At 40.2% G+C, this 21,513-nt stretch overlaps 1 protein-coding gene across 1 annotated transcript in view; it reads right to left on the bottom strand.

The window, feature by feature from the left end:
• CABCOCO1 (ciliary associated calcium binding coiled-coil 1) overlaps positions 1–19,092 on the bottom strand; it is a 56,932-nt gene extending 37,840 nt beyond the window's left edge. The window contains exons 1-4 of the mRNA XM_040606689.1: positions 18,802–19,092; positions 9,512–9,624; positions 6,451–6,620; positions 3,153–3,297 (exon numbers count right to left, since the gene is read on the bottom strand). Coding sequence (XP_040462623.1) covers positions 3,153–3,297; positions 6,451–6,620; positions 9,512–9,624; positions 18,802–19,092 — 719 coding nt within the window. The remainder of the gene's footprint in view (positions 1–3,152; positions 3,298–6,450; positions 6,621–9,511; positions 9,625–18,801) is intronic.
• Between the last annotated feature and the right edge of the window lie 2,421 nt (positions 19,093–21,513).

A 21,513-nucleotide genomic window follows, 5' to 3' on the forward strand; every position in this document is an offset into this window, starting at 1 on the left:
AATCCTGTATCAAAGAAAAAATTCCTCCTTTTAATGGTCTTTAAATCCAACCATTTAAATCATACATCAGTATTTATTTTGAAACAGCAGTGTAGTTTTCTTTCTTCTATCAGACATTATATAAAATGCTTTTTTGTTTGCATCTGTTGTTAGGCAAAAAATTCCATACCAATGTTTTTAGCAATTACACAAAAATTATGTTACTTACGTAAGTAAGATTGTTAAGAATAGATCCTCTTATGATGTCATATGAGAATCTGAAGGTGATTAACAATGACATATTTCCCTAGCTCCACTGCTTCCTAAAAGAAAATGTCAAGAGCTATGTTGATGTGTGTTTGCCCAAGGAGATAAGATAAAAAGATGATAACTGTCACCTTCCACCAAACCTGAAGGTGTCATTATAGTTGCTGCACAGTTTGTGTCAACGTGGTTAAGCATTTGTCCGCATTTCCATTATAAATCCCATGGGTTTATAGCTCATCTGTAAAAATGTGATCTGAACTAAAACATGTCATACTATCTTGAGTAGAAAAAAAAGCTATAGGCCTATCATTTAAAATTAAACAAAAGAAGTGAAGAACAAGAAAAAATTTTGAAGTAATACATTAATTTGAATTGTAATAAAACTCAGTCAACCTATTTCTGAGTTCATGAAGTTCAAAATACACTGACGTAAGTGTGCTGATTCAGTTCTTATTTAGAAAAAAAATATTCAAATTATTGAAATAATGGACTGTATAAACTGGATGCATATGACACATTTCAGTGTATGTGTATATATCCATGTTGTTGCAACAATACAGACTTGTAATAAATTGAGCAATTTGAACATACAGTCACACATTTGGTTACCAAAATACCATTCTTCTGCAAAAGTCTTGTGGCTTGATTGTATTGCCTCACAGTTAATACCTCAGTGGTAGCAGGATGGAGCACCTAATCTCTTGGATGAAATTCTCGTGACTATGAAGGAATTACTTCACGGACAAGATACTTCTCAACGGGTAATTTATACAAGAGCTATAGACGTGCTACGTGAAAAGAACATTTGTTCCAAATAAATATACAAAAGGCACAGACAGGAAGGGAGAAGTAAAAGAAGTGGAGTGAGACATCTTAAATGCCAAGTTTCCTTTTAGTTTAGGGCTAGTACTTGGCAGGACATTGATTTGCCTTGACTAGAGAAATTTGAGATTTAAAGACATGTTCTTATTTCATATGGGAAGAACCTGATTTTTTTTATATTTTCCATGAAAAAGAAACAAAAGAAAAAAATCAGAGAGCAGAGATATCTCTTGTCAAAGAGATAAACTTTATAGCCCAATTGTAAGAGAGATCACCTGTGATGGGTTAAATCCCCAGTCTGAATCTGAGTACCCTACACTGGAAGGCTATCAGCAATCCTAGTATTTTTGTCTGTCTTTCTGTATCCAGGAAAACACTCTAAAACACCTCTTTGATGCGTTAAACTTTTCCTAGCAAAAGACTTAAAGCAGTTCTGGGGAGAAAGACTTGGAAGTGTTGGTTGACAAGAAGCTCAGCATGACCTGGCAATGTGCACTTGCAGCCCAGAAAGCCAACCATACCCTGGGCTGCATCAAAAGAAGCATGGCCAGCAGGCTGGGGGAGGCAATTCTCCCCCTCCATTCCATTCTAGTGAGACCTCACCCAGAGTCCTGCGTCCAGCTCTGTGGCCTCCAACACAAGGACATGGACCCTTTTGGACTAAGTCCAGAGGAGGGCCACAAAGATGATCAGAGGGCTGGAGCACCTCTCCTATAAAGACAGGCTGTGAGAGTTGAGGTTGTTCAGCCTGGAGAAGAGAAGGCTCTGGGGACACCTAATCGCACCATACCAGTACTTAAAGGGGGCTTCTAAGAAAGACAGGGACAGACTTTTTAGTAGGACCTGTAGCAACAGGACAAGGGGTAATGGTTTTAAAGCAAAAGAGGGTAGATTTAGACTAGATATTAGAAAGAAACTTTTTATTGTGAGGGTGGTGAGACACTGCAACAGGTTGCCCAGAGAAGTGACAGATACCCTGTTCCTGGAAGAGTTCAAGGCCAGGTTGGATGGGGCTTTGAGCAACCTGGTCTAGGGGAAGGTCCCTGCACATGGCAGGGAGCTTGGAGCTAGATGATCCTTAATGTCCCTTCCAATCTGAACCATTCTATGATTCTAATAGAACAGTCAGAAAATTCCCAACAATTCTGTGTATGGATCAGTCATGACCTTACTTACTTTTCATGCCTATCTACCACAAAATCTCTCCATTTAACCACCATTCAGGTCAGAAAACAAGCTGAAGGGCCACAGATGTAGTACAGTGTCTGAGCATACATTGCAGTAGTACCTTCTCCATTTTCCATCTCCTTGCCCCTGACATTCATGGGTGACATAACAGCTTGAGAACTATTCTGTCCATCATGTATTGGAAACAACGGTATACGAGTACAGCCACTGTCTTAACTACAGCATTTCAGTGGAGAAAGGTTTGTATACATTATAGTTAAGACTTTACCTGGAGAGGTGTGATTGGGTGCTATCAGACCCTTAATTTTTTTCTCAGATAAATAATTTAATTATTGCTCTTTTTATCTCTTTCTGTGTCTCTGTTTAAAAGCTGAGAGCTGTCATGAAACCTTTTCATTTCTGATATGGAACTTTTGATAACTTTGAAATGCATAATTTTGTGACTCATGCCTGACCATAGCCTTAATTCTGTAAAGTGCGTAACTAAACCAACCTAAAAAGTCCACTATAGCTGTCAAGACCAGACAAATATTTAAAGTTATAGGCAAGACCTAGGAATTTTTTTAGGTAGAATCTAAAAGTAGAATGTTTTAAAAGCAAACCAAGAATATTCTCTATACACCACTCTCCCTTTTTTGTTTTTATCACCCAAAACAAAACTCAGAAGGAAGTTTTATCAAAATGTAAGATTATGCTGAAAACTTCCAGGCTATTACTTTCCTGGGCTTTGACATCTGAGGTCAGATCTTTACTGCTACTCGCATATTCTCTCTTCTTTTTGATGTTTTAAAGTAAGGACACACCTAGTTAGACAATTTTAGCTTATTTTATCAGCCAATTTCCCATCATGTTAAATTATTCAAATAAGAAATAACAGATCCGGTAGAAATAAATACCTGTCAGTCAAGTAATCAATGACTGCTTTGGCTTGCTCAATGCTGAAGAAATTCAAGTCACCACTTCTTTCTGATTCAGTTTCTCCTATTCCAGCCATTGCTCTTCCAAGTTCTTTTAAATTCTCTCCTAAGGTGACATGTTTGTCTGCAAAGTAATCCCAAAGAACAAAAAATACTTATAAATGTGACAGTGTGAGGTGGTGGGTTTTTTTGGCCCATTTTAATTATAAGGCTTCTTGAAGTTTAAGAAGTGAGGGGCCATGTAGAAACGTAGAAAGTGACAGCAGCCTAACATTTTTGTCTGTTGCCATTGTTCTTATCAATAAGATGTGCGTTAAAATTCCGTCACAAAAGCACTGATACACCTTCACAACATAAGGATCACAATAATGGGTGTTTCAGATACTACAGCTTGGCCTCTTATGCATAGATAAGTACAGGCAGAATACTATGTGAATTTGAGATACGTAGCACGTTTATCTTCAAAATAAATTTATTGTTGTTTATGTAATGTACAAAAACGTGCTTCTGACCATGCCGCTTGCAACATAAACCATTAATACATGAACAGATAATAAAAAGGATAACCATTTTTTAAAGTGCTTACAGTCATAATTGGTTAAACATTAATATGCACAATATTCTGCCTGTATCATCAAACTTGGAGACATTTATGCACCCCTCCACCCCCCTATCCCCCTGCCAAAATTAGATAATTTTTACATTTTTATCCTGGAAATCAAAAACAAATGCCAAAACAAATTTGAAATAAAAATTTAATTATTTTTGTTAACTGTCTTGTCAAAGAGGAAAATCTGAAATATACCAGTGTCTGCTGAACCTTTAAAAAGAAAGAATTCATCTTTCTGACTTGCATACAGTGTGCGCCACCACTAGAACCATGGTGATGTTAAATAAAAAAGTTTTGAACACAGTTTACTTGTTCTTTTTAAGTCTAAAAAATTTAGAGTAGAAAATGGGGAAATATCCACCAGTGGTGAAATAGATTTATTTTCCTTATTGTTTTAATTCTCTACTGATCCACTCCTTGGTTCTTTGTACAGAAAACAAATTAAAAGACTTACAAGATTCTGGTCTTTAAAGTTTTGCCCTTTAGTAGTACAGCAATCATAACCCTAAAAAATTCACCTCGGTTTTCAGTATCAGAGGCAGCACAATATAAATAACCATAATGGAAGAAACAAGAAAGAAATATAGAGAACGTGGAGGAAATAGAAGCCATGGGAAATGAGAAACGGTAATAGAATCAGAAATATCACAGTTAGTAGGGAAGTGAAGCCACATAACAAGTTCATAAGAAGTCACAACAGCCAGGCCCAGGTTTGCCACCAGCTAATCCAAATTTTCTCTTTCCTCTGCACATCTGATTGTCAGCCCATACAGCCTTTCTCAGGAAGGCTCTCGCAGTACTTCTGTGAAGTAAGGAGCACTTTACCCTCAATGTATAGAAGATGAATCAAATAATGTAATTAATTAATTCTGGCTTCCGAGCAACCAAAGTCTTCAGATTCCAAACCTCATTTTTTTTTCTCACTACTTTACCAGCCTTAAATGAGTTTACGATACCCTCCCTTCTCTAAATCCATTCCTCTCGCTCCACGCTACTCTTGCCTTTATGGTTAAATCAGTTTAATTCTCCAGGCTGCTTGGGTCCAGTGTAGGGAAGGGAAAGCAAATGGTCATTAATATAGAAGACATTAGCGTTTTGCTCTTGGTTGAAATGTTCGGTTTTGGAACTTGCACTAGCTGAGAACAGTAATTACAATGAAATTCATCTCAGCCCTGGGCTACAGCATACTTTTAGATGGATTATTTGGGGAACTTAGCTGTGAACAAAATACAAGAAGTCTCCTGTGAGCATTTACAAACTGCATTTTCGTTCCCTAAAATCCATGTATCTTAGCCAAATCTGAATAGATTTTCACAGGACAGCAAAAAGTTCACAACACTTGCTTGCCAAACCTTATGTCTTTACCTCAAAGCATAGGGGTATTAGAGCTGTTAAAAAAAATTAAAAAGGCACAAAATCATACTTTTTATTTCCACAGCCTCTGTCTGCAAGCCCACTGAACTGTTTTAGCTGTAATTTTATATATAAAAATTAATCAGAGGCAGAGACTGCCATGGAAAATTTCAGCTTAAAGAGTTAAAGTTTGGCAAAGCTTCATGCAGCTAAGCTCACATTCCTGAAAAATGTCAGTCAGCTTTAACAATTGGTTGTGCTACCAGCCTGTCCAGTACACATACATTACATACTGTCTCATAAAACTAATTTCTGACATGTTTCCATTCTTCTCCATTGTTATATTAATACCGTTAGCATATGTTAAGATACTTTCTCATTGGAGACAGGAAGGACAACTGGAATTCCAATGATCATAAAGCACGTACATATTCTGTCAAAAATCCAAGTCAGAAAGGCCCTTGAATTAAATTACAATGAAAGAGTATAATAACTATTATGAGATTGATTTTAAATATTCATCTTTTTGAATGGAACTTCTGAGTCCTGTTGCTCTTCCTCTGGGATGGACTTTTCTCAACATAATCACCTTCAAAGTGAATATTAAGTAAGCATTGTGATCTCTGAAAAATGGGTTTTAGAGGATGTTGCTACCATTTTTTCTGGCTCTTTGTCTCACTAGACCCAAGCCACATGCTTTGTTGCAAATTTCCTCATAGCCACAAGAGCTACAGTACTTTCATTGTCAATTTTCCATCTTCGGCAGTGATGCCAGTTTACTTCCCTCACCAGTCTTTAGTTAACTGATATATCTTGTGCCAGAAGTGCAGCATTTCCCACATAGAAAGCTGCCTGAGAGTTGACCTCCAAGGATAAAATAAATGCAATTCACCTGCTATAATGCTACAGGATGTACTGAATACCTCAAACAGCAGAGAAATGTGCCCAAGGCTACAGTGAGTCAGTCACTGAGGCAGCTGGAATTGGAATTTAGGAGCTCCTTGCTCTCCCTCTACTGTAATTATTATTTATTTTACCATAGCAAAGACGAGGTCTTTTCAGGACCTGGCCCTTTTGTACCACATACTGTACAAACAAAGACTGAGGGATATTCTGTTAAAAAGACTACAGTTGTCCCTAACAAAAGTTTAATGTCTGTGGACAAGAATTATTTTTAGGTACAAGCCAACATTCAAAAGGAAAATATATCATTTTACCATTACTTGCAATTAAATATTACTTTATTAAAATGATTGGAAAATATTATTGTCTTCCACTTCAGATATTTCTTTTACAACTTTAAATTATACTTACCACTGAGGTTCTCCAACAGGAAATTTAATAGATCCATGAATCCTGAGAGCTGTATAAGACTGAAGTTCATTTCTTTAGCCCACCAAAATCCCGCAGTATAATAATCTAGCAAAACAGCTTCTTTCAAAGATGTCTTCAATTGTTTAAAATTCAGAAATTCTTCCAGCTTTCTAGAAATTGCAGAGTAAAATAACAAAATGAAAAAATGAATTACAGATTCCAAAGTTTATGTTAGTCTGTAAATTATCGATAATTATATCTATACTATTTACTACTACTATCTTTTATATATATTTACATGTCTTCCTAGTACTTAGCTATATTCATTTCTAGGTACATACATTTATGATCAGAGGACATATTAACTGAAAAAAAATAAACAAACACCTACAGGTTTCAACAGACACTATTTAACTATTAAAATACGATTAATGAAACAAAAAAAATAAGAACGTTACAAACTTCAAAGAGTAATACACTGAAAATCCCAGAGAAAAATCCGTGTTTGTTCAAGAAAGGGTTTGTAGGTTGAAATGGAACAATTAGTCTCCGCTTTTCTACTACCTCTCTTTCACTCTGATTGAGAGAGTTTTGCAGTACTAAAAAGATCTTCCTTCCCTTTCAAGATTATTTTTCATGTAGCCTCTGAAGAAAAATTACATTTGAAAAATAATGTAAATACTATAATATAAAATTACTGAAAGTACCTAAAATATTTAGAAGTTTAAATTCCACTTGCAAAATGGTCAAGATATTTAAGAAGAGCGTCGTCCTATTTTACTGGCACACTGTGGAAATTTTTCCACTTTCTTTAGCTTGAATAATTAATGAAAAAAAAACACTCGCTTGTAGGAGACCATGCAGTTGCTGACACATTTATGTCTACTCTATCTAAACACAGAATTAGTTATGTCTTTTATAATAATTGTGCACATTTTTCTACGTGAAGAGAAGGAATGAGGGTTAGGACTTCAGTCTGCAGTTCTTGCCGTATAACTTCAGCCATTTCTCAGGTAGTTAAGTTTTACATTAAAGCGATCCTTGGCTTCTTAACTATAGCTGACAATACAGGTGCTGCTTGGGATCACAGTTTCTGGTCCCCTGTAAAACAGCAAAGTCTTTTTTTTCCCCATCCTGCTTCTTATTCCTTCCCCAAAAGGGCATTAATCTCAGACCTAATGATAGGCAACCATTAGTTTTTCAGGGTTTTCAGAAAGCCAGTAGAGATACCCGGTCAAATGAGTTGAGTTTTCATTTTTTTAATTAAAGCCTCAATAGCTAACAAAGTAAAGCATATAATCCGATCAGTTTTGTTTAAAACATGTATTCCTTTGTTCTGCATGACAAATTTGTATGGCTGCACACATGCAAGTCGGTTAAAAACACTTAACTGTGTACTGAAATAGAAGTGGAATGTGGCCAGCTGAACTTTCCAAGGTTTGAAACAGTCCATATCCTCTCTTTCTGAAGCTTCTGCCAACTCTGTGTTTTCATAATCAGATTCTCAGGGATTTAGATTTTCTCTGATGCTGCTAACAATGCCAGTACTCATCTTTCCAATATTCCGTAAGGGATGTAATTGACAATAGTATCTATAAATGATTGGGAAGTGATGGGGCATTTAGACTTTCTGGTTATCCAGAATGCTACTTCTTCCTTCACAGAAGGTGCTCAAGTCCTGCAGAGATGGACAGAAGTATAAAACTCCATGATAGATGGGAATGCAGGACATCAAAATTCTCATACTGAATCAGATCTATTCTGATTTTCTAACCTTAGCTGTTTGTGTACAGACATGATGCACTGTGGTAAATAACAGAATTCCAATGCTGCTGCTAAACTGCTTAGAGCGCATAAAATACCCTGTAACTATCCTCTTTTCAAAGGCAGTATATATGTTACATTCCACTTGTACAATATATATATATATATATATAAAAATACCTAGGTGATCAGCTAAGACTAAGAAGAAAAGTATGCTCTTTCAATGCTTTTTAATCTTAATAAGGAAGTTCCACTATGAATTGCATCATTATTCTCCACTGAGTTGTACACTTAAGTCTCTAAAATAAGAGGCCTATGGTATAAGAGAAAATGGTATTTATTTTAATTTTTAATTTTTATTGTTATTATTTGATGGGAATAAATTTTCTTTCCAGGTTTCTTAAAAAAAAAAATATATATATATATATATATCCTAGAAAGAACTTAATTTTTTTTCTCAGAACAGTCACAAATAAGAGGAACAGAATATATTTCAGGCATAATAGCCTAATCTCTATGAAATGGTTTATTTATTTGGTGGGACAAGGTTGGATATTTTTATTTCCCTCCCACAACCTAGTCGAATGGACCAGCCCTTTGGCTTTCGATTCACTAAGAATTTGCTAGTGCTCCTAAATAATCTGGGCATTTCTGAAAAATGCCACCCTTAAAATACAAGCCTAGAGTCTCCGGTTGAACTCCTGGCCTCCTAAATTTAGCTGCTATTAAGCACTAATAAGAAGGGAGAGTGTTGCTACAGGAAAGACAAGATGGTCTTACATCAGAAGTCTTTGGCTGCCTCCTGTTTCCCCAGTGCACCATAATGGCTACCTACTAATACCTTCTTAAGCTTTCCATCCCTTTCTGAACTTTTAAGACCTTTCTGATTTTTCAGTAACTCATGTTACAGTACAGAATTTTAAATGTTTGAACAAATAAAAGTTACCAAGTGAGATTTAAAAAACAAGCTCAGTATTGGCTTGTTCTTATTTATATCTTAGTATTTCATTTACAGCATATTTAACACTATTGTAAACTCAGAAACCATATCAGTGCGAAATGTGAGGGGGGGAGGGGAAGAGTCAAAGGAAAATCAAGAGATATAGGAAATACAGTAAAACAAATTGGGTCTGAGATCAGCAGTATTTCTTCTTATCTTTCATGATTAATTTTAAATATAAATGATTTAACAACTAAAGACTAGTAACGTAACCATCACAGAAGAAATCTAACAAATAATCTATAAAATGTATTTCATTATTATATTGGTTCTAGCATTGTTATCTTTGGCACTTACTTTTGAACTCCTTCTACATTTTGTTCTGACAAAGCGGTAATTTGGGAAAGGGAAAGAAACGTCCTACTAATAACCTTCTTTCCACCTATGGCATCCTGATTCTGGTCTTCTTCCTACAATCACATATGTATATAGGAATATAGTTTTAACAGGTTTATTTTATTATGTCAGAAACTTATCTAAATAACATTCTTATTTTGAGGATGTATGCAAGGGATTAATTCAACGAATGCCAGAAATGTAACACAGCTATAATTACATAGCAGCAACACAATACCCTAACACATTTTCACCAGAGAAAAGCTAGGCAGACACATGGAAAATAGCATTTTTATCTCAAATTCATGTGGGAACATAGTGACATATTATGTGCTGCACAAGATTAAATTAGCTTGCAAGTAAAAACAATAGAAATATAACGGTGAAAAAAAATCCATGAACCTAGATTTGGCCAACATGATACTAGACTGCACAGTAATTAAATTTTAAAATCAGCTTCTGCTTAAGATATTATAAGTATACATACACATTACCGTGCTATTTGCTCTCCACCCTGTACTTGATTGCATTTCCAAATTTACTGTCTACACTGACTCCTTCCCTAACCAAAAAGAAGTCCAAGATGTTTGCTGCAACACTGTGATACACATCAAGGACCTGACACTACTGTTTCAGGAAAGTCAGTTTATTTGTAATACAGAAGGCAGTTCCTTATAGGAAATACGAAGACATATTATATGTTAAGAGGATAACAAACTGAGCACGAATCAACAATGCAATGGTCCTACAAAAAATTGGAACGTTTGATGATATTTTATTTAGTGTCTGTCTCTGACCAAAAACATTTGACCAGAGACTTCAGTAAGAAAACAATGAAATAAATAAAACCCTGTTTTACAATAGAATATGTAGGCGACAAAGAGAGGTGTCAAAGCACATTATAAAATGTAAGATAAGGCAGACTATAGAGATGCAAGGCATAGTATTTCATTTGGAAAGGACCTACAATACATTAGCATGGGACAGCGTAAGGCAAAATATTTCACTATGAAAATAATTAAGGATTGAGAAAGGTTACCCAGAAAGGTGCAAGAATCTCCATCCTTGTAGGTTTTCAGGACTGAACTGGACAGAGCCATGGTCTGCATTCAGTGCTGGCCCAGCTCTGAGCAGGTAGCTGAACCAGTTTGTCCCAAAGATCCCTTCCAGCCTCATGACTGTGAGTTTAATTGGCCTGACCTGCTTCTGCATCAGGACACAAAAACCTGAACATAATTTACTCGTAGCAGGTACACTTCTACATCCGTGGCACGTGGGCTTTACAGAAGTGCTGCAAAACAAAGCTTGCAGAATAATGTTTCTAGCTCACCTAGAGAGAGAGAAGTGGAAGATTTCCTAACATGAGCTGATTTTTGAGCCTAACAGCATTGTTCTGGGCTAATAATCAACAAACTCCAGCATTGGTCGAGGAGAGCCCCCAAATAAAGCTACACTACTCCCCCTGCTGCTGCCAAACTGCAAGATAAACTTAAAACTTGGACTAGCTGAATTACAATATTCAAGACTGATGAAACAAGCCCGAGAGCAGCAACAAAGAGCATTTAGTAGACAGACTAGTTCTTTTCCTCTAATTAAGTACTAGAGTACTTTCACATGCACTTTAATATGAAAAATTATTGTTCCCAACTGCAAAGTTAGTCTCAGATACAATGCCTCATCAGAACAATAGGAATGAAGTAAACAAAGGCTCCCATCATGTGGTTAGGAACATGACATTAGTTTGCGTTTGTTTTATTAGCAATAATTCCTGCAGTATAAAAAGAAGTACTCGTACAGTCACTAATGTCAATATAATTGAAGCTGCATGCAGTAGTTAGGGGAAAAAAAAAAGAATAGCTCAACATGCTAATATTATGCAGTTATTGAAAGGTATTTCTGAATAATTAGGAAAAATATGAATGCTTTCCTGAAGTGACCAGTGGTGTTTAAAAACTGTTAAACAAGAGATTTTTTAGAAGTAGTGAGAGCTGAATTAAAAGAATAACTGATATTGATGTTTTGGAAACAGAATTAACACCCAGTTATATCTCTCACTCAGGATGTTCAATACATAGGATAATTTAGTATGCATTTTTGCATCGGTATATAAATGGCATATTACCAATCAGTCAGTCAACACCTTACTGACCATACTTCCTAATAAGGCAAAATGTTAACATTTTATAGATATCACCTGAGATGGACTTTATCAGTATGGCATGAGAAATTTAACACTATATGAGAAAGAAAAGCATAAGGTAGTTCAAGGCATGGTGGTTTTGTTCTCATCAAGCTATTTTCCAGCTTCTCCACTGTGGTTACAGGCCAGGTATGAGTAAGAACAAAGACTCTCCTGTAACACTCTCAACTACCTGCACGACACTCCTCCACCATTCAAGATCACAGCAGTAGCCCTGTAAATAGAGATGCATCAAAGGTCTTTTTTCTCCCACCACTTACATCTCGAGCTGTAAGGAACAGGTTTATAGGCAAAAAGTTGAATATTCTGGAAAGCAACTTTTTACCTGCACTCCTAAGAATCTTATCCAAACTAATTCTTTGCTGCTTCTTGAAAGGTATCAGGCAACATCCATCATGTCAGAAAAAGCTTGTCCAAAAGGGAATTTTCTCCTGCCTCCAGTATGTAGCTGGCTTATTACAGTGTGAAGCTTTCTAACCTACATCGTATCGACAGGCCCAGCACGCTTCACATGCTGATGCTAAGGCTCGTCTCATTCTCTGAATTACAAACAGCAAGAAAGACCTCTGGGAAAATTTGCTGAAGTCTTAGTACATAGTGTTGTATTACAGCAATATATAAACAATATAAGATTACAAAAATTAATTTAAAAACAACTCCAGGTGCCTTGCACTCAGTCACCTATAATCTCTTTCAACACATTTAAAGGTCCCCTAGTATTAGAAACATATTCTTTGACCAACTAAAGTTTGCAGTTTCAACTTAAGAAATATTCAAAGTCTTGTAACTCAGTATTGCAGCTAAGGCTCTGTAATCTGCACATCAAAATCCAACAGTTTACAAGGCAAAGTGAACACTTCCGGTTTCACCATTTCATCACCTATTGTCTATAGTGATATTCCCAGCAGCAAAACTCCCCACCAATCCATTAATATCTTTGTTACTGCTCAAGGTAAGGATGGATTTATTGTATCACTGTCCACTACAAGCTCAGGTATCAGATAAGAAGAAATACTGTTCAAAATGACTGATGAGAAACTATGGGATAGAAAGTACATAATTAAGAAAATTAATTTTTAGAACTATCAATGTTTCTGCAATTTAAAAAAGTAGTGAAAGTCCATGAATGATCTGAATGACCCCATATTTGTGGGAAGTTTCTGTTTGGGTAGAACCTCCACACACACGTGTCTAAAAGCTTATAATTGATTGAATACTGTTTTGTCTTTTGATTGCTGTCTTTAACCGCCACTGAAAATTCAAAGAGAAGTTATTTTATACATGTGTCCACCGGTCTCAAGGACTTTACCGCTCATTTTACTGTTAACTGTAGTGACTGACAGAAATAAACCAAGGAGAGTTAGTTCTGGTAACACTATCCTCATGTGTTGGGGAAAAAAACCCAACCCAACCCAATCCTACCAATACACACTGACAGCAGTAGATTTAGTAGACTTAACCCTTTTAAATATAGACTACTACTAGAGAATTGTTTGTTACTGTTTTATTTCTTTCAAAGATTTTTTTAGCTGTTCTGAATGTATAATATGTTTGTGGCTATTCAATACATTACTGCAAATGCTTTGGGCACCCCTTGTCAACAATATCAGGCCAAAATACATAATCAGATATTCTAAAACAAAAGAATAAGATCATCTTTGAATCTCTCGGCCAATATCCATAAACACCTGTGGTGGGTTGACCCTGGCCTGGATGCCAGGTCCCCACCAAAACCACTCTATCACTCCATTCTCAACTGGACAGGGGAGAGAAAAATAGAATAAAAGGCTCGTAGGTCTACAGATCTGCCATAAGGACAGGGAGATCACTCACCACTTACTGTCACAGACAGACAGACTCAACTTGTGGAAATTAGTTTAATTTATCACCATTCAAATCAGAAAAAAACCACCTTCCCCCTACCCCTCCTTTCTTTCCAGGCTTAATCTCACTCCCGATTTCTCTACCTCCTCCCCACCAGCAGCACAGGGGAACAGGGAATGGGGGCTGCGGTCAGTTCATCACATGTTAGTGCCACTCCTTCCTCCTCAGCGGGAGGGCTCCTCACACTCCTCCCCTGCTCCAGCATGGGGTCCCTCCCACAGGAGACAGTTCTCCATGGATTTCTCCAGCATGACTCCTTCCCAAGGGCTACAGTTCTTCATAAACTGCTCCAGCGTGGGTCCCTTTCACAGAGTACAGTCCTTCAGGAACAGCCTGTTCCAGCATGGTCCTCCACGGGGTCACAAGCCCGGCCAGCAACCCTCTCCAGCCTGGGCTCCTCTCTCCACAGGACCACAAGTCCTGCCAGGAGCTGCTCCAGCGCGGGCTGCCCACGGGGTCACAGCCTCCTTCGGACACCCACCTGCCCTGGTGTGGGGTCCTCCATGGGCGGCAGGTGGAGATCTGCTCCACCATTAACCTCCATGGGCTGAGGGGCACAGTAGGCTCCACCATGGGCTTCAGGGGAATCTCTGCTCCAGCACCTGGAGCACCTCCTGCCCTCCTTCTGCATGGACCTGGGAGTCTGCAGGGTTGTTGCTCTCACATAGTCTCACTCCTCTTCTGCTGACACAGATATTAGCCCCCCCCCCCCCCCCCCCCCCCCCCGTTTTTAATATGCTATCCCAGAGGTGCTACCACCATCGCTGACGGGCTCGGGGTTGGCCAGCAGTGGGTCCATCTGTGAGCTGTCTGTCATTGGCTCCATCAGACATGGGGGAAGCTTCTGGCATCTTCTCGCAGAAATCACCCCTGTAGCCCCCCCCTGCTACCAGAACCTTGCCACACAAACCCACTACACCACCATAAAGCAGAAAATATGAGCAGAAAAATTATATAGTTAAATAGCAGATTGCAAAAAAGCTCTGTGTTTGGGGGAGTGGGGAAGAACTCTCTCTCAAAATCCCAAATGCTGAGTGAGTCATCCCTGTCTAGAAAAAATGCTCCACTACCTGTAATTTTATTGGGGGCCTTTTCAGAGTGGCAAAACCTTTAAACACAGCAATGGAAATTAGCACCAGTGTTCCTGAATGAAAATAAGCTTGTTCCTTAGGATGAGCCCTCTGCATTTGTTTGACAATACAACATACTTTGTAAATTATGATTTTCAAAAATGTATTCATAGAATCATGGAATGGTTTTGGTTGGAAGGGACTTTAAAGATCATCTAGTTCCAAGCCCCCTGCCATGGGCAGGGACACCTTCCACTACAGCAGGTTCTTCAAAACCCTGTCCAACTTGGCCTTGAACACTTCCAGGGATGGGGCATCCACAGCTTCTCTGGGCAACATGTCCAGAGCCCCACCACCCTCGGAGTGAAGAATTTCAGTCTACCCTCTCACAGTTTAAAGCCATTCCCCCTTATCCTATCACTACATGCGCTTGTAAACAATCACAAAGGAATAGCTTACCAGCTCTCGTAATTGCAGCAAATACCCCAAGTGCCAGAAACCCCAAATCCTCCTGTCCTCACTCTATCAGGGAAATTAGACTGGACTAAACTCTGCTGCCACAGCTAGATAGTTTCCACTATCTGAGCTAGTTCATTTAAAGCTAGCTCAGCTACCTCTGTCTGAGCGATACTGCTGACAGCAGTACAGATGTCCCTGAAAGAGTGTTGCATATCAGTTACAACTTTAATCAAAATGGGAATAAAAAAAACCCAACCAAAACAACAAACCAAAAAACCCCACTACACCAGCAACACAGGCTGTTATTTGTATTATACACATTTTGTTATCAAGCTGTCAAATACTTCAGCAGCAGCAGAAAATCTTGAATCTACATAAATAGTTAAAAGGCAGAAACAGAAATCCATTCCCTGTTCCTGTTTGTTTTAAAAAGGCCCCACTTGTCCCCTCCCACTATGGGAAGTTAAAATCAATAGTTGCTATTTTTAGTCATAATATTTATTTTGTTGTCAAGCAAATGAAGAAATAAAAATAGTAACACTAATTTCAACTACATTCAAAAGAGAAATCTGCAGATATGTCAAATGCAAAAGATAAAACCTGTATGGAAGGAAAGCTTTCAGAGAACCATTGTAAACAACAGACGCTGATAGTGTCCGTTTAATAACAGCATAGGTTTGAAAAATCTCACACAGTCCAAACATCAAGATTTATGCATGAAAAAATGTATTATGACATTAAACGTTACTGATGTTTTCACAGCTGCAGACTACTTATTGGAAAAAATGTTGTTAAAATAAAGCAGCAGCAAGACTTGCTGAGACCAGGATTCAGATTTTCTAATATAATTTCTGATGAAAGTAATTACAAATCAGAAAAATTATAAAAACATCTAATTTAAATCAAAAGGAATTGTCCAAGAAACAATATAAAAAAAATAGTGGCAGAATATGGTGTTCCCTACAGCTTCACTATAGACCATGCAAAGCTAGCTTCAGCCAAAACTGAAGACTATATATTTAATTTATAAAAATGCACAATTCCACAGAATTTGCAATAAAACCAAGTCATAAAGGATAATAGGAACGATCACAAAGGTAAGCTATCATGTATAGAACAAACTTCAATACATAAGGAACAGAAAATATGTGGAAAAAAAATAAATCACTGAATCCCTCCAAAGATGGCTTTTATACAGCCACAAAGTAAAAATGACAAAAATTTCAGTGGTACGTTTCAAATGAATGTACAATATATTTTTGACAAGCTGTCGTTTCCCATACAGTACACCTTGTATGCTTTTACTATGATCTAACTGACTGCATTACCCCAGTGTTACGCTGTTCCAAATGCCAAAACATGTACAGAGAACACTAACAGTGAATACTGTGAAAGATGCGTATATTTTCCATAAATCATTTAGAATACATAATAATATATTTCACATGGAAGAGGATTTATTTCTTGAAGGAAACCTAAACATTAAGCTTTTGTACCCACAATCGCTAGGGCAGCTTTGTGCCAACAGATGCAACCATCACACTGGCTGAAAGCGGTTAATCACTTCCGCAACAGTCACAGTAACTTCTTGGCCATCTAAGACAACAACGCAGTTAGTGGCTTGAGGGAGAAATTCTGAGCTGACGCAACACCTCATACGTTCTTGGGAGGAATAACTTGTATTCTTATATTTCTCTTGACATGCAGCAAGAGATGAGTTGCCCGACTGTCAGAAATCACACCGCTGTCACCAGCTCAAAAATTGCAATGCATAAAAAAAAAAAAAAAAAAAAAAAAAAAAGAGGCCAAAACAAACAAAAACCCCAACAAAAACCCCCCCAAGATCAAGGAGAGTAATGTGAGTTTGCAAGATCCTCTAGAGCACTCTGGCTACCAAAAGCAGCGAAAGGTGATAAATACAGCCATAATTTTGCTAGAAGCAAGGTGTGAGCTTGCTTCCACGCCTCAGTGGTCTTGGAAGGCAAACTGTATGCCTCTCCATCAACAATTAAAAATTAGGATATTTCCACCACCATGAATAAGCCAAGTGTGGTGGCTTGACCCTGGCCTGCATGCGAGGTGCCCACCAGAGCCACCCTATCACTCTCCTCCTCAGCTGGGCAGGGGAGAGATAATGTAATTAATTTCTTTAATTAATGTAATGTAATTTCATTAAAGGCTCATGGGTCAAGATAAAGACAGAGACATCACTTACCAATTACTGTCACAGGCAAAACAGACTCAGCTTGGGGAAATTAGCTCAATTTATAACCAATCAAATCAGAGCAGGGTAATGAGAAATAAAAACTAAATCTTGTGACACCTTCTTCCTGGGCTCAACTTTACACCCTAATACTCTACCTCCTCCCCACCAGCAGCACAGGGGAACAGGGAATGGGGGCTGCGGTCAGTTCATCACATGTTAGTGCCACTCCTTCCTCCTCAGCGGGAGGGCTCCTCACACTCCTCCCCTGCTCCAGCATGGGGTCCCTCCCACAGGAGACAGTTCTCCATGGATTTCTCCAGCATGACTCCTTCCCAAGGGCTACAGTTCTTCATAAACTGCTCCAGCGTGGGTCCCTTTCACAGAGTACAGTCCTTCAGGAACAGCCTGTTCCAGCATGGTCCTCCACGGGGTCACAAGCCCGGCCAGCAACCCTCTCCAGCCTGGGCTCCTCTCTCCACAGGACCACAAGTCCTGCCAGGAGCTGCTCCAGAGCGGGCTGCCCACGGGGTCACAGCCTCCATCAGACACCCACCTGCTCTGGTGTGGGGTCCTCCATAGGCGGCAGGTGGAGATCTGCTCCACCATTAACCTCCATGGGCTGAGGGGCACAGTAGGCTCCACCATGGGCTTCAGGGGAATCTCCGCTCCAGCACCTGGAGCACCTCCTGCCCTCCTTCTGCATGGACCTGGGAGTCTGCAGGGTTGTTGCTCTCACGTAATCTCACTCAATCACTTCTCACTTCTGTTGATGTTGTGTGGGTTTTTCCCCCCATCTTAAATATGCTATCCCAGAGGTGCTACCACCATCGCTGACAGGCTCGGCCTTGGCCAGCGGTGGGTCCATCTGTGAGCTGGCTGGCGTTGGCACCATCGGGCATGGGGGAAGCTTCTGGCAGCTTCTCACAGAAGCCACCCCTGTAGCCACCGGCTACTAAAACCTCACCACGCAAACCTGATACACCAAGAAACAGCCAAACACTTAAAAACGAGCCCCTGTACCCAACGGAAAGCGGCGAGCGCGGCGGGAGCACAGCAGGCGGGTGTGCGGCGGTGGGTGCAGAGCCTGGCCAGCGAGGCGAGGGGCGGCCGTGCCAGCCCAGCCCCCCATGCCCAGCGGGGGCCTCTCCCGTAAACCCCTTGGGGACGAAGTTTACACAGGTGCGCACACCCTCGCTGCATTTCTAACACCGCACCCTTTTCACTTCTCAGAAACTTAGCGAAGGCATCTAAAACACATCATACAAATAACAGAGGGGGTGCGAAGGCAGGCCCCGCCGAGGCGAGGCAGCGGGCAGGGCCGCCCCGCAGCACTGCGGCGACCCCTCACGCCGCCCCCGCTGCGGCTGGACAAGCCGGCGGCGGGGAAAGCACGGAGGGCGCCGGGAAGCCCGGCCGCCGCGGACGGTAGTACCTGCCCCGGCGCCGCCATGCTGCCCGCTGCCCGGCGTCGCCGTCGCTGAGGGAACGGGGGCGGGGCGCGGAGCTCCTCCTCCCGCCGCCCGCTCGCCTGCTCTCTCTGGCCGGGCGCCATCTTGGCTGAGCGGCGCAGGCGCCCCGGTGCTCCCTCCCGGGCGGGCTGTGGCTGGTCTTCCACCTCCGCGGGAAGCCCATGTACGGCACAGCCACAGCGGCGGGCGCCCGGGAGCGAGAGGTTGTTGGGCCCTTGTGGAGGATGCCTTGAGAGTAGCCGAGCATCGCCCATGGGGCTTTGGGCAGGCGGGGCAGAGTTGACCAGCCTTCATGGCCCCTGCCTGGAACATAGCTGTGGGTCCCTGGGGTGCCTGGCAGCATGACACCCGGCAGGGAGCCCGCCTGAGAGGGAGCCGCCAGCCCACTGGCTCCACCTGATCCTCTCAGTTCTTTGCAGTATGCCCAGCCAGTCAGTGGCGCACCAGCATGGGTGAACTGCACAGCTGGCAGAGCAAACATCATGGGTGGTGTTTGTAGGGAGGGCACAGGAGCGCAGGGACAGGCCGTACTTACAGATGGTTCCATGGGGCCTGGGGGGCGACCAGCCCAAGGGAGAAGGCGGCAGAGGAGGTCTGAGGCACCCCTGTGCCGCCTCAGTGCCAGTGCCCGTGTCTGCCTTCCCGAGCCACTGACCGCTGCCTCCAGGCCTATGTGGAGAACAACATCTCAGGAACATTACACACCATGAAGCAATGTTTCTGTGCCCTTTTGTTCAGCTCTTAACCATCTTCCTAATCCAAATAGTTGTAGTAACTACTGTAAGCATTGTCTGAATCACAATTGTAAGGATAGCATCATGCAGTTATCCCTACAGTTACCCTAATGACATCATAACATTTTCAGCTTCTTGAAAATCATCGTCAAACTAAACACCTAAATGTATATACATCCCAAGAATATCAACAACAATTACTAAAGCTCAGATGTCGGCAGGTGTAAATCAGTACATCTGTTGGGACTGATGGAGGGATACAGTCACTCCAGCTAAGAATCTGGACTTAAATGTCCGTATTTTATGGAGTAGTCAGAAGTATTTTACAAACTATACTGAGTGAAAGAAGACTTGGAGAGTAAACTGCATTTTCATTATGATATACATCAGTATTTCATATTTCTTTATCCTATTTTTTCGGGGTTTTTGTTGTGTGTTTTTTGGGTTTTTTTGTTTGTGTTTTTTTTTTTAACTTGGAAGACTAATAAACTAAGTTATGCTGAAACATTTTCTCTGTCAGCTTTGTTACATGCAGACTCACAGAAGCAGCAACAGTTCAGAATAATAGCACTTACCTACAAGATCAAATAAAATGCAAGCATTTGGTGGATGAACAGTAATGAGAACAAAGAAAAAGCTAACGTATTTTGCAAAGTTTATTGATGTTCTAGGGAAGCTGATATGACAAAACAATTTCTTTGCAGTGTCCCACAAAGCAAGGACCTCCTGGGATTTCTGCAGCTGTTTCAAGGTCTGCTACTGTTTCTGAGCAGTTTGCCACTTTCTGAAGTTTATCATCAGTTTCTTAAAAAGTGCAAACCACTAAGCACAGTACCTGTGTCTTAGCTGGGTCACAACAAATGAGAACCTGCCCATTACCCACTAAGATTCTGATTTATAGTGTGAGATTCAACATGTACATAAGTCCTCTTCCTGCTCAAACACCCTGACCCTCACTGACACACAGACACCAATCGCGCTTCCAAAAGGATTCAGAAATCTGTTTGAATGAGGTTCAGAGAGCTGGATCCTGCAGTGTTTTGTAGAATTATTCATAGTATTTTAAACAATTGCTTAGCTCTGTGTAGAGCCCACACTGTGAATTCCTACAATTTGTGCCGAGCTCTGAAGCTGACAGCAGTACAGCTGCAGTTACTTCCCCTTTTACTGTGTGTATAAATCTAACCAAATAAGAACATTATTCAGAGCTGCAAGCACTGCACACAGTGAGGTGTAAAAATTGGGGAATAACATGTGATATTTGGATGCAATATAAGATAGTGTACGTTCATTCTGATGTTATCTAATCAGTAACAGGTAGATTTTGGACTTAACTCTGCATTCCTCTGGTACTGAAAAATGTCCAGTGACTTCCATGAACATTTTCAGTGTAAAAGAGATGGAGGCTCAAAGCCCTTAAAGAAGCTAATTCCATTTTTCTTACTCAATATTAAAGGACTTTCTTTCTTTCTTACACAAAACCTGCACTGAGCAGGTTGTTTGAAGCTGAGCAATGATTGAAGCTCAGCCCACATCTCCAGTAGTGAGCTCCTAAACTTCCTACTTTTTAATTTAAATTTTTAGATAGTGTTGCAGAGGTTAGATATAAAAAAAGACACCAACAAAAAAGAATCAGCAGTGGCACTAAGCCATTCCTTCTAATTTCGTGTGGATCCTTCATGTTTACATTTGTATGTGCCTGTGAGTACTTAAGGCCACTTTTTAATTTCCTTCAAACGCAGGACTTGCAAGTGCAACGCAAGTAGTGATCTTAAAACTTTGGTCTAGCCCTATCCTACTACAGGTAACCACGGTAGATTTTCCATGATTGCTAATGGTCACAGACACTCCAGGTCTGAAGAGAACAACAGCGGAGCTCCTCCACTGGTGTAGCTGTGTTAGGTGTAAAGGTTCCCTGAAAGTGCCTGTTGCAGCATGTGT

The sequence above is a fragment of the Falco naumanni genome, chromosome 9, assembly GCF_017639655.2.
Source record: "Falco naumanni isolate bFalNau1 chromosome 9, bFalNau1.pat, whole genome shotgun sequence".
Lineage (NCBI taxonomy): Eukaryota > Metazoa > Chordata > Aves > Falconiformes > Falconidae > Falco > Falco naumanni.